The sequence below is a fragment of the Pygocentrus nattereri genome, chromosome 2 (assembly GCF_015220715.1).
Source record: "Pygocentrus nattereri isolate fPygNat1 chromosome 2, fPygNat1.pri, whole genome shotgun sequence".
Classification (NCBI taxonomy): domain Eukaryota; kingdom Metazoa; phylum Chordata; class Actinopteri; order Characiformes; family Serrasalmidae; genus Pygocentrus; species Pygocentrus nattereri.
The window spans coordinates 55,284,828-55,298,433 of record NC_051212.1 but is presented as its reverse complement, the minus strand read 5'-3'; the positions used below and the strand labels follow the sequence as shown (position 1 = coordinate 55,298,433).

General features: G+C 45.0%; 1 protein-coding gene across 3 annotated transcripts in view; it reads right to left on the bottom strand.

The window, feature by feature from the left end:
* LOC108414528 (telomerase protein component 1-like) overlaps nucleotides 1-13,606 on the bottom strand; it is a 56,837-nt gene that overhangs the window by 20,486 nt on the left and 22,745 nt on the right. For all 3 annotated transcript variants that reach the window (XM_017687403.2, XM_037533645.1, XM_037533651.1), the window contains 15 exons: nucleotides 11,549-11,620; nucleotides 11,294-11,440; nucleotides 9,359-9,650; nucleotides 8,814-8,935; nucleotides 7,287-7,400; nucleotides 6,448-6,568; nucleotides 6,070-6,258; nucleotides 5,103-5,293; nucleotides 4,762-4,903; nucleotides 3,310-3,489; nucleotides 3,135-3,227; nucleotides 2,807-2,939; nucleotides 2,565-2,724; nucleotides 1,502-1,635; nucleotides 891-979 (listed from right to left, as the gene is read on the bottom strand). In XM_017687403.2, coding sequence (XP_017542892.1) covers nucleotides 891-979; nucleotides 1,502-1,635; nucleotides 2,565-2,724; nucleotides 2,807-2,939; nucleotides 3,135-3,227; nucleotides 3,310-3,489; nucleotides 4,762-4,903; nucleotides 5,103-5,293; nucleotides 6,070-6,258; nucleotides 6,448-6,568; nucleotides 7,287-7,400; nucleotides 8,814-8,935; nucleotides 9,359-9,650; nucleotides 11,294-11,440; nucleotides 11,549-11,620 — 2,179 coding nt within the window. The remainder of the gene's footprint in view (nucleotides 1-890; nucleotides 980-1,501; nucleotides 1,636-2,564; nucleotides 2,725-2,806; nucleotides 2,940-3,134; nucleotides 3,228-3,309; nucleotides 3,490-4,761; nucleotides 4,904-5,102; nucleotides 5,294-6,069; nucleotides 6,259-6,447; nucleotides 6,569-7,286; nucleotides 7,401-8,813; nucleotides 8,936-9,358; nucleotides 9,651-11,293; nucleotides 11,441-11,548; nucleotides 11,621-13,606) is intronic.

The window sequence follows — 13,606 nt, the reverse complement described above, 5'->3', positions numbered from 1 at the left end:
CACTGAACCCCAGCGTAGAAGGCAGAGGCGTTATCCACTACACCAAGCAACCACAATATTGTCATATATTGTCATGCCAGATTATATACAGTAAGCATAGTCTCATGTGACGGGTAATTATTATACTATAATGTTTGATGTTTTAATCTTTTATTTAGCTTTTAATATGATTTTGTATGTTTTCGCCACTGTTTCACTTGAATTATTCTGTTTTTTTATTTTATTATTGCCAATTTATTGTTTTACATTTATTCCTTTATTTATTTTACTAATTGTGGTTTTATGTATTTTATCCTATTTGAACTGGTATTTATTAAGTTACTATATAGTGGCAATTTTAATGATTTTAGTGATTTTTTTCCTTTTTTTTACTTTAACATTTACAATTTTTTAACATTTATGTTTATACTATGCAAATTTTGAATCCCTGTTTTCTGTACTGGCTCAGCCACGTTGTAAATGAGGGTTGCCTCAATGAGCTTCAAGCTTATATGAAGGCTGATTGATGTCATGATGGCTAACTAGAGCGCACAGCAAAAACTCAATTCAAACATTATGGGATCTGTCATGACAATCACCAGCAATGCCAACATAACACTGTTATATTGCTGAATAGCATCTGCCACTGCATGTTTCTGGCTTGATTATGCGAATCTTATGTCACCGAGTTTCCACGAACTCTTTATAAAGTGCTGAATTTAAACAAAAACCATTTTAATGCACATCCTGCTGCGATTAGAGCTCGCGTAGTTCGAATTACGACTTGCTGTTTACATATTTTTGATGTCTTTTATTATTTATTTTATTTATTTATGATCATGTCTTAACAACCCTGGGAGCTGCAGGCCCCCCTCTTGGCTTACACCCCTCAAACCGACGCACTGACTGACCAGGTGGTTTAGCAGGTGAGCGAGAGCGTCCACGTCACAGTGAAGGAAGGTGTCGTTCCCGTGAGGATCCGATCGTATCCAGAGGTGAGCTGTGAATGTACAACACTCGGGCTGTGACCTCAGAGCAGAGAGATAAACGTCGTGTGTTCATGGTTCTATACGGAACCATTTTCTTTACTAAAGAACCCTTGAAGAACCGTTGTAAATATGTAGATGATCTTATAAGTGCACAAAATGAGAATTATTAGATGTATGAATTGAAGGTCGTTTAAGACCGTTCACAAGATGATTCAGATGAATTAATGGCATTTTCTACATATTCATATAATCTAATGAAGTCGAGATGATTTTGCAGTTTATTGTAGGAAAACGATAAGATCTTACACCTTTTATTAATATTCTGATCAGAGTGAGACAATCAGAGAAGCCAAATTTCTGAACCAGGAATAAATGACTTAAAGGGGAACTCCACCAATCTTTCTAAATTTCTGTGTAATTAAACAGGTGAGATGTAAACGGAGCCACTGAGAGCGGTTTGGCGTGAAACGCTCCGTTCTAGATAAACCTACCGAGTCAGAGCCGTTCGCAGTGGTGCTGAGCTGCTGTCTTACCTGCCAGGATCAGATGAGCTCTGGTTCGCTCCTCCTCTGTGGAGAGGAAAAGCTGTTGGAAAGCTGACCGCACGTCCTCATTGCTCAGAGTCAGGAGCTCGTCTGGTGTGTGAGGAACAGCCGGCCGGATCAAACTGCATTTAAAGCCGTAAGAGTTCACAGTAATCACATAATAAAAGCACGTGGTCACTTTTTATGCATTATTTCTGATTTGTAGCTCACATAAACAAGCGGAGAAGCTAAGATGGGAAGGATCGAGCAGCTATTTATCGCCATCAGGCAGTTTTCAGGCCAAATGTGCAACGTTTCTCTAGCCTGGCTGACCCTGAGAGGTGGAGAGACTTCCACACTGCAGAAAATAAAACCTTATTAAATCTCGTTAATATATCTCATATTTCTCATTGTGAGACTGTTTTAAACGTATGATTAGGTTATTTAAGTTCTTTCTAGATATGCAAGTTAAATTATCTCCGCCTACTGGCAGATGATGTAGCTTGTTGTAAGAAAAATGCTTTGAACAAGCAAAATTATCTGCCGAGATGATCTGACTCACTAAAATCACTCAAAACAAGTAAAAAGCATCTAGAAACGACTTAAACAATCACATAATTAGATTAAAACAGTCCTGAAATGAGAAATATCGGATAGCTTGATTCAATTTCAAATCATTTCACCTGCCCAGATGGCAGGGCAAGAGCTTCGTGTGCCTTTTAAGGTGGAACACGAAAATCTGAACAAGAATCTGGCGAATAGGAAGCCACCATCAAGCTCGACATGTCCATCTCAACCTGTTCAGGTATATTAATCAGATATATTCATCATATTTGGCCTCTGTTTCTATGTAAACTTGAGCTGAGACTTTTCCTCTGCACCACATTTGTGTTTGTTAGTAGAAGAGGAAATATTTTATTATGATTTCAGTTACATGAAGAGTTATTATTTGTCATAATTGGACACTAAAACGAGACGATCATTATGTATAAATAATCATGTGATGCTGAAAAACAGCAGCTGTTTCTCTAGACGTCTAGGGGTCATAAGCAGTTCATGATATCATTTTTACCCTCGTAAATTACGGGTCAGCTGGTAAAACACTGCCATCGGCACTCGGCTCTTTGGGTTCCTGGCCAGGTGATGTGCTTCTTGCCAGGTCAGGCGGCGCTGAGTGGAGCTCAGGTCACTGCACAGATTCAGCAGAGGGTACAGATCTCTCTCCCGCAGACCTGAGGAGACACCAGACCACATGTGGTCACTGAAAATCCATCTCTGAGTGCTAAATTGATGGTGATTAAAGTCTTCTCGTACCGGTGGAGGTGACGGCCAGAGCGGCCAGTGTCCAGTCCAGCCCTGCTGCCCCAAACTGAGACTGCAGCCTGAGCAGAGTGAGCTGCACCAACTCGGACAGAGAGTGAGGAAGAGGGTGGAGACTGTCCTTCATCTGGAAAACAGTGTCATCATCAACATCACCTACAACCGAAATACATCATCATTACTGCCATTACCACCAACATCACCCCCCCATTAAAACTAACACTTTAACACTGCAATCATCATGATAATCATCAATATCATAATCAATCACGACCTTTACCATAAACATCATGATCATCACAGTCATCAGTAGATCTCTGACCTTCTGCAGTGAAGAGAGGCTCCTCAGCTCCTCACAGGCCAGTCGGAGGTAGAGCGGACTGACGGCTCCCTTCTTCATCAGCAGCGTCTGCAGCTGGAGGACAAACATGACCACAATCTGAGCCGACAGGACCGCGCATGACTGCGTATGACAGTGAGACCGATGAAGGACTGACCTGTTTACTGAACGCTGGATCGCTCAGTTCCTCTGCATCCACGCCCAGCTCCTCCTGCACGATCTCCCTGCGGTCAGTCCAGGTTAACTCTCCCAGCGGAAACGACGCGCAGCGCTTCTTCTTACCGAGAGCGTCACAGAGGGCTGAACCTGCGGTGACACTCAGGACCAGACAGACTCCCTGAAGACAGTCAACACACAAAGATACACATAAACGATCCCCTGCTCTGAGAATATTACAGCATGAAGGCTACAGCATCCAACGTCCTCGACAACAGAGAATGGCAGGTCATCCCAGGTAACCAATGCCGTCTGTGAATTTTTGTCATTTCAAACACTGAAGCATTTTAATCACTTTCATGGCTTTTTGCCATTCGAATGATTTATTAAATGTAATAACTGACACTTCCACATACTACTTAATCTTTGAGCAAGAGTCCAGCCTGTTGCCCTCTGCTGGCGGCCGGCCTCGAGAAGCCACGAGTTCAGGGAACTCCAATTCCCAGAAGCCCTTGGGTTGATTAGGCCCAACCTGGCACACCTGTGGACTCCTCTACTTAAGGCCGTGGCAAACAGCAGCCCTTTGATACACCTCTGTAGAGGGGTGACCGGTACGGTACTTAGCCCAGGTGGGTATTTAAACAAAATGAAAGAAAAACTGGAAAAGCTGGAAAAAAAAACCGAAAGAAAGACAGACATTGCCCCAAAACGACCTAAAAGCCAAAATGAAGGTTTAAACAAGAAAAACCAAACAAAAAGTGTCCACTAAGAGTAACAGGTGAACCATAAGGCTGATCTTCCTCTCAGAATCACAAAGGAAGTGTCTTCTTTTCTGATCATCTTTTATTTCACTTTTCTATCTGTCTGAGCGCCGCTTTCAGCGTCCCCTTTGCTTGCCTTTTCCCGCCATTTTTATTCCCGTTCATTGAGGTGTTATCCCCGTTTTCACCTGCACTTCCCGGTGGTCTGCCAATTTGTACGTCTGCGATTGGATCCTGGCTCTTACCCACCTCAACCCCAATGTTCACAAGCACTCAATTCACCCTCCATCATCTCAATAAATGAATCTAGGACCCTTTCTCACGGGTTTTCCTCTCCGCATTTGGGTCCGCCTCCCTGTAACACTTTGGTTATTTCTTCTCTTTTGGCACAGAAACTGAGCCATTTTTGGCAAATGCTTTAGTGGTTCCACACCACTGATTGCCATTCGGTCCTGTTGGTACTGATCTTGACCAAGTACCAAAAACCATAAAACCGGAACGCTCAGTACTGGACCGATGGCCGATTAATAAAAGCTTAATTCCAGTTCTCTGATGTTAAAGGCTCTTTGTGCAGTGGGAAAACTAACCTGAACACCAGCAGGGTGGAGCTAACAGGGAGGGGTTTCTAATAAAGTGGCCAGTGGTTAGTAAGTATGTAAACTAGACCCTGGAGCTCCACCACTAAATCTGACCTTGGGAAGGTGCTCAGGTATCCATTCAGAAACCACTTGACCTCTAGCATCATGCACAAGGTCCACCCCATCAATGAAGACGGCCAGGGGTGGATCTTCTCTAAGATCAGACAGGTGCAGGTGGAACTCGGACAGCAGGGCTCTGCAGGAGGAGGAAAACATCAAATATCAGAGGCTGAATTTACATAAAAGATGGGCTTAAAAAGGTTTTTAGGCCTTTTAACACGTCAAAGGATTTGACTTGTTTACGGCAGGATAAACATACCAAGCAAGTTTATTAGGTTATTCAATAACTCAACATGGAGAAGTAATGATGGATCAGACCACATCCACACTCTCACCTGTAAGATGTGCTGGAAGTCAACTCCTCCTCCTCGTCCTTCATCTTCCTCAGTCTTCGGACCAGGCAGCGTAGGAGTTGGCTGACGCTGCCAGCTGATTGGCTAGCAGCTGTGGAATAGGAAATGACATCACACAGAGGAGCTTTGTTCTTCGACTGGTCTTGAGTTAAGAGCATATGAGCCACGGCAGCCTGAGGACAGTAATCAATCAATAAATACATTAATCAATCAACATTTATTTAAACTCACATTGAGGGAGATCCTCATTCACAATGTAGCCGAGGCAATACAGAAATCAGGCACTGAAAAAACGGGAATGGAAAAACAAATCAAACGCTGAAAGTGTCATAATATTAATCCTAATACTAAATTTAATAGTAAAAAATTAATAAACAATTAAAATGATATAATATATAACAATAATATAATAACATCATGAATAACATCAAATAGGGATAGAAAATGATACTATGGGATAGATAAATGAACAATAACTTGGCATTAGCTGAGAACTAAAAGTTGATAATAAAATACATTTTAAAAATTAAGAATAATAAAAGTGAAAGAATAAACACTTCTAATCATATTATAAGTAGCATCAAATAAAGCAGTTGCAAGCTGATGATTGCAAATGAATAAAAGAAAACAAAGTGTAAACAAAACCAAAACAAAGTGTAAAACAAAAATATCGCTGCTAAAACCTCGTATCTCCATTTTTCAGTTTTTGACATAATCTGAAAATCCCTGTTGTTTTTTACATTGTGTATAAATTTCATGATGAATGGACCAGAAGAAACGACTCAAAATGACTTGGAGAGACGTCTGGTTCCATTGACTTGCATTAAAAGTAAAGCAGGTTTTTTCCTCCTCCTGTAAAGTCAGCGTTTAGGAGATACGAGGTTTTGTTCCGACAGCAGCGAGATGTAGAATGATAATACTTCACACTAAAATCAGGAAAAGCAGGTACCATGAAGGCAGTCTTGCCCTCTGCACGGCGCCCCTCCACCAATAGGATTCCTCCTTTCTGCTGACACTCCTTAACTTTCTCTATCGCCATGGAAACCAGCTTCCCTCTGCCGCGGAAGTGCCGGCGCTGAGCCTCCTGATGGACTTCCTGCTCGTTAATCTCCGACATCACATCAGCCTCGTTTACTTCCTGTCAGGAATCAGCAAACAAAACTTCAACCTCTTCAACCTTAAAAGTGGGAATATTCCACCCATTTTTCAGACTACGAACTGCTGGGAAATAAGATTAAGAGAACTAATCGAATTAGTGAAGAGAAGGAAGCCCAGAGCGCGGTGAGACCGATTTTTGGAATTCTGTGTTTGGCATTTGATGCCTGACCTCCATAAAGAGCTCCTGTAAAGCTGCCCAGAGATCTTCCATCACAGCCTTCGCAAACTCCGCCAATCCTTTCACACAGGGCCGTCCGTCCACCCCCTTACCCCCCCACTCACACGGGTAACTGCAGAGAGAGAGAGAGAGAGAGAGAGAGGGAGAGAGAGAAAGAGGGATGAGTAACACTCACTCCACTCACTGGCCACTTTATTAGAAACACCCACCTTGTGCTTCCACTAACTGGCCACTTTATTAGAAACACCCACCTTGTGCTTCCACTCACTGGCCACTTTATTAGAAACACCCACCTTGTGCTTCCACTCACTGGCCACTTTATTAGAAACACCCGCCTTGTGCTTCCACTCACTGGCCACTTTATTAGAAACACCCACCTTGTGCTTCCACTAACTGGCCACTTTATTAGAAACACCCACCTTGTGCTTCCACTCACTGGCCACTTTATTAGAAACACCCACCTTGTGCTTCCACTCACTGGCCACTTTATTAGAAACACCCACCTTGTGCTTCCACTCACTGGCCACTTTATTAGAAACACCCACCTTGTGCTTCCACTAACTGGCCGCTTTATTAGAAACACCCACCTTGTGCTTCCACTCACTGGCCACTTTATTAGAAACACCCACCTTGTGCTTCCACTCACTGGCCACTTTATTAGAAACACCCACCTTGTGCTTCCACTCACTGGCCACTTTATTAGAAACACCCACCTTGTGCTTCCACTCACTGGCCACTTTATTAGAAACACCCACCTTGTGCTTCCACTCACTGGCCACTTTATTAGAAACGCCCACCTTGTGCTTCCACTAATAGATGCCATGACCTACTTTTCCATCACTCTGAGCTGCTTTTTCCGGATCCATTCCTTCAGCTCGTCCATTTTAGCCTCTGATTCTCTCGACTCGACGGTGAAGTCGGCTCTCCACGCCACAGGAACTGAGCTGAGCCCAGAAACAGCACACACAGGAGATCAAACGCGTTAGAGCCAGGCTGTAATCAGTAATCAGGCTTAAACAGTCTGATGATAAATCTAATCTACATACATTACCATTTGGAAGCAGCAGTCATCCTAATAACTGCTGTTATTTTATTAGTAATGACTTATTAGTAATAAGTAATGAAGTGTATTCTGTATGTGAGACTGAAGAGCTTTTAAAATGTTCCCTTAATATTCCAAGTTTTTTTCCCAAAGGAAAATGATCTGCTGTAATTGTCAATTTATAGTAATTAACTGATAAGTTCTCTGCCTTGACATTTGATCACCCCTTTCAGAACAGGAGGCAGTGATTATTGAGTATTAAATTCATTAAAACTTCATTCTTGATGTTCTGCAGCTTTCTCAGTCATTTTAGTCACTCTGGTCACATCTAACATCTCAACGTTTCCACAGCACATTTGTGAGCAGTCTGTGTGCTCGTCTGGTCTGTTCAGCAGGGCTGGGAAGTATGACAGTACAATACATTATGCTTTTCTGAACATATTGTGTGTATCGTCACTATTTGCTGAGACTGACCAGCTGCATGTTTCTTTATGAAGAGCACAACATTAGTCCTGTTTAACTGGATTTAGTGGCAAATGAAGAATAAAATTAGTTGATTTTTGATAGAATTTTCTAAAATGAAGCACTACCGGTTCTTTTTTTCCTCAGTTTTAACTGATCAGACGTCTAAAAAAATAAATATTATGACATCGATGTATCGTGAAAATTTCTTGGAGTGCTGTGATATTCCAGTGGCGCTCACAGAGCCCTGACCTCAACCCTACTGAGCACCTTTAGGATGAACTAGAACAGAGATCGAGAGCCAGGCCCTCTCGTCCAACATCAGTGTCTGACCTCACAAATGCTCTTTTGACTGAACGGGCACAAACTCCCACAGACACTCTCCCACATCTTGTGCAAAGCTTCTCAGAAGAGTGGAGACTGTAAAGGGGGGCAGGCCCGTTTTAATGCGCCTTGGTTTTGGAATGGGACGCCCAACAAGTGCCTCTAGCAGGGCAGTCGTGGGCTGGAGGTCAGGGAACTGGCCCTGTGACCGGTTGCCGGTTTGATCCCCAGCACCGACAGCAAATGACTCAGGTGTCCTTGAGCAAGACACCTAATCCCCAACTGCTCCCCCCGGATACCCACCGTGGATAGGGCTGCCCACCGCTCCGGGCAAGTGTGCTCACTGCCCCCTAGTGTGTGTGTTCACTAGTGTGTATGTGGTGTTTCACTTCACGGATGGGTTAAATGCGGAGGTGGAATTTCCCCGTTTGTGGGATTAAAAAAGTATCACTTAACTTAGGTGTGATGGTCAGGTGTCCACATACTTTTGCATCACTGTGCATACTAACTGGTTAAGGTGCAAACGTACCTGACCAGGTGTGGGGATCTGAAGTAGAAGAACATGCGCCTCTGAGCAGAGTCGGGATACAGAGAGTGAAACTGACGGATCTCCATCTCTGTGATTGACAGCCCAGAGGGGGCGGAGTTCATCTGGAACAGGAGAAACAAGAACAGCCTTTCTAGCCTTTCACTTACAACAGCACAAACCAGCAGGAGAGTTAGAAACTGTTAACTGCATTATAAAATCATATGAACACCAATCAGCCATGACGTTCTGACCACCTCCTCGTTTCCACGCTCACTGTCCACTTTATCAGCTCCACTGACCGTATAGCTGCACTCTGTAGTTCTACAGTTACAGACTGTAGTCCATCTGTTTCTCTGATACTCTGTTACCCTGTTCTTCAGTGGTCAGGACCCCATGGACCCTCACAGAGCAGGTACTGTTTGGGTGGTGGGTCATTCTCAGCACTGCAGTAACACTGATGTGGTGGTGGTGTGTTAGTGTGTGTTGCGCTGGTCTGAGTGGATCAGACTCAGCAGTGCTGCTGGAGTTTTGAATATCACTCTTACCCAGCTATTTTGAGGCTGACTGGTCAGCGCAGGCCGAGGCAGAACTGGCCCGTATCTCTCTCCCAGAATCCCCAGCAGCAGCTGACTGCAGCCCACCTCTGACAGACAGAGCTCCACGGCCCGAGCCGACTCCTCCTCTGATAAACCACTGCGCAGTTCCACCTCCTGCAGGTAGAGGCAGTGTGGAGCCGCACGGCGTCGCAGCTCCGGAAACACAGAATGCAGCAAAATTTCTCTCTCGGCGTACGTGTCCCGCAACGACGACGAGATGACCACACGCACCTCACGCCACCTGCGGACGCCAAGCAGACGAGACAGGGTTATAACCACGCCCACTCACCCAGCCCTCACGATCTCCCTGAATAACCACGCCCACTCACCGAGCCTTCACGCTCTCCCTGAATAACCACGCCCACTCACCCAGCCCTCACGCTCTCCCTGAATAACCACGCCCACTCACCGAGCCTTCACGCTCTCCCTGAATAACCACGCCCACTCACCCAGCCTTCACGCTCTCCCTGAATGACCACGCCCACTCACCCAGCCTTCACGCTCTCCCTGAATGACCACGCCCACTCACCCAGCCTTCACGCTCTCCCTGAATAACCACGCCCACTCACCCAGCCTTCACGCTCTCCCTGAATAACCATGCCCACTCACCCAGCCTTCATGCTCTCCCTGAATGACCACGCCCACACACCCAGCCTTCACACTCTCCCTGAATGACCACGCCCACTCACCCAGCCTTCATGCTCTCCCTGAATGACCACGCCCACTCACCCAGCCTTCACGCTCTCCCTGAATAACCACGCCCACTCACCCAGCCTTGACACACTCCCTGAATAACCACGCCCACTCACCCAGCCTTCACGCTCTCCCTGAATAACCACGCCCACTCACCCAGCCTTCACACGCTCCCTGAATAACCACGCCCACTCACCCAGCCTTCACACTCTCCCTGAATGACCACGCCCACTCACCCAGCCTTCACGCTCTCACTGAATAACCACGCCCACTCACCCAGCCTTCACGCTCTCCCTGAATGACCACGCCCACTCACCCAGCCTTCACGCTCTCACTGAATAACCACGCCCACTCACCCAGCCTTCACACACTCCCTGAATAACCACGCCCACTCACCCAGCCTTCATGCTCTCCCTGAATGACCACGCCCACACACCCAGCCTTCACACTCTCCCTGAATGACCACGCCCACTCACCCAGCCTTCACGCTCTCCCTGAATGACCACGCCCACTCACCCAGCCTTCACGCTCTCCCTGAATAACCACGCCCACTCACCCAGCCTTCACACGCTCCCTGAATAACCACGCCCACTCACCCAGCCTTCACGCTCTCCCTGAATAACCACGCCCACTCACCCAGCCTTCACACACTCCCTGAATAACCACGCCCACTCACCCAGCCTTCACACTCTCCCTGAATGACCACGCCCACTCACCCAGCCTTCACGCTCTCCCTGAATAACCACGCCCACTCACCCAGCCTTCACACACTCCCTGAATAACCACGCCCACTCACCCAGCCTTCACGCTCTACCTGAATAACCACGCCCACTCACCCAGCCTTCACACACTCCCTGAATAACCACGCCCACTCACCCAGCCTTCACACTCTCCCTGAATAACCACGCCCACTCACCCAGCCTTCACGCTCTCCCTGAATAACCACGCCCACTCACCCAGCCTTCACGCTCTCACTGAATAACCACGCCCACTCACCCAGCCTTCACGCTCTCACTGAATAACCACGCCCACTCACCCAGCCTTCACGCTCTCACTGAATAACCACGCCCACTCACCCAGCCTTCACGCTCTCACTGAATAAGAATACGTTTATTTTAAAGGAAATTATAAATGCAGAAAACGAGACGTTTAAAATGTGCATCACTGGAATCTTGTTGGTCTGACAGCTACCTGAGCTTTGGAGCGGCAGGCAATGGGACAACGTCTATGGTTCTCTCTGGTTTATCTCTGAACCCTGATGGAGGAGGGATCTCATACAGCTTGTCCATGTTCTCCACATGGTCCAAGAGCCTGGAGGAACCTCTCTCTGAAACAAACCTGCCAACACAGAGCTCAATAAACATGGAGACTCGGAGCTCAATAAAACAGAGTGGAAAAGCAGAAGCCCAACAGCATGATTCCGGGAGGAAGGAACTCTGAGCTTACTTCAGAATCTGCTTACTGAACTCAGAGAGTTTCACAAAGTGAGGATCATGGTTGTCATCACTGTCGCCTTCACTAAAGAAAAGAAAAGGAGATGAAACTCCATTAGAAACAGTGTTTAGACCCCTCACACTCATCACCAGCTCCCACAGCTAGGCTGTACGCGTATATGACTTATTTCTGAAGCGTAGCTCATTAACCTCATTAGCCTTGCTTAGCGGAAAACCATCCTTCACATCCTTTAAACTCAGAAGTGCAAACTTGAACCAGTGATACAGAAATTATTTATTAATTATATATATATAATTAATTAATTAAGTCATTAATTATATAAATGCATATCATCATTGTTGACATGCAACCTCACATCACCAAAATGGTAACTTTACAATAGAAGGACAAAAACCAATCATAGCGTTTAGGGTACAACCCTGATTCCAAAAGTTAGGACCCCTATATTTAATTCAAAATAGTACAAAGACAACACATTAAATGTTTGTACTGAGAAATCTTATTATATTTTGAAAAACATTAACCCATTTTGAATTTAATTCCATTAATATGTATCAAAAACGTTGGGACAGAGGCCACGAAAGACGGCAAAGTTATGCTTAAAAAAACGTCTGGTGGAACATCTGACATCTAATTAGGTTAATTGGCAATAGGTCAGTAACAGGACTGGGTATAATAGAGCATCTCAGAGAGGCGGAGTCTTTCAGAAGTAAAGATGAGGAGGGGTCACCACTCTATGAAAGACTGCACGATCAAATAGAGCAACAGTTCAAGAATACTTCACTTGGAGTTTCAGAGAATCTAGAACAATCTCTGTGCGCAAGGGAAAAGGCTGAAAACCAGTATCTGCTGGCCGTGATCTTTGGGCCCTCAGGCAGCGCTGCATTAAAAACAGACATGATTCTGTAGTGGAAATCACTACATGGGCTCAGAAACACTTCTGAAAACCACTGACTGTGAACACAGTTCATCACTGCATCCACAAACGCTGTTAAACTCTAAAACACAAAGAAGAACCCAAATATAAACAGGATCCAGAAACGCTGCCACCTTCTCTGGGCCTGAGCTCATTTAAAATGGACTGAGGCGAAGTGGAAAAGTGTCCGGCGGTCCGACGGATCAACATTTGAAATTCTTTTTGGAAATCATGGACACTGTGTCCTCCGGGCTGAAGACCACTCAGCTTGTTATCAGTGCTCAGTTCTAAAGCCAGTATTCATGATGGTTTAGGGGGCATTAGTGCTCATGGCCTGGGTGACCTGCTCATCTGTGAAGGCTCCATTAAAGCTGAATGATATAAACATGTTTTATCAACATCTGCTGCCGTCCAGACGACGTCTTTTTCAGGGAAGGCCTTGATTATTTCAGCAGGACGATGTCAAACCACATTCTGCATGTATTACAGCAGCACTGCTCTGCATTTAAAGAGTCTGGTGCTAAATTGACCGGCCTGCAGTCCAGACCAGTCACCACTGAGAACACTTGGCGCATCATGAAATGAAACCTACTGCAGTGCTGAAATCCTATAAATCAAGCAAGAATGGGAAAACAAATCACTTTCAAAACTACAGCAATTGGCCTCCTCAGTTCCTAAATACTGAGCGTTGTTAAAAGTGATGAAACACAGAGGGAAACAGGCCACCGTCCCAACCTTTTCGGAACATGTCGTTGGCATCAAATTAAAAATGAGCATATATATTGTAAAACATTTCTGTTTCAACGTTTGATGTGTTGTCTTTGCATCGTCTTCAATTAACGATATGGTTTTAACGATTTGCTCATCTTTGCATTTGGTTTTTATTTACGTTCTGCAACTTTTTTGCTAACATGGCTGTAAGTTAACAAAAGTATTCCAAGCTGTTTTGGATGATTTTCCATTGATCCACTCATCATGAAATGTTTACAGAGTGTAAAATGCAGCAAGATCTTTCAAATAATGTCAAAAGATAGAAAACTTGATTCGTTCCTACAGGAATGATGTTTAGTACTGTACAAAAGTCGGAAAGCAGCTTTTATTTATTAAATTTCCTGCCAAAGTGGCCACTAAGC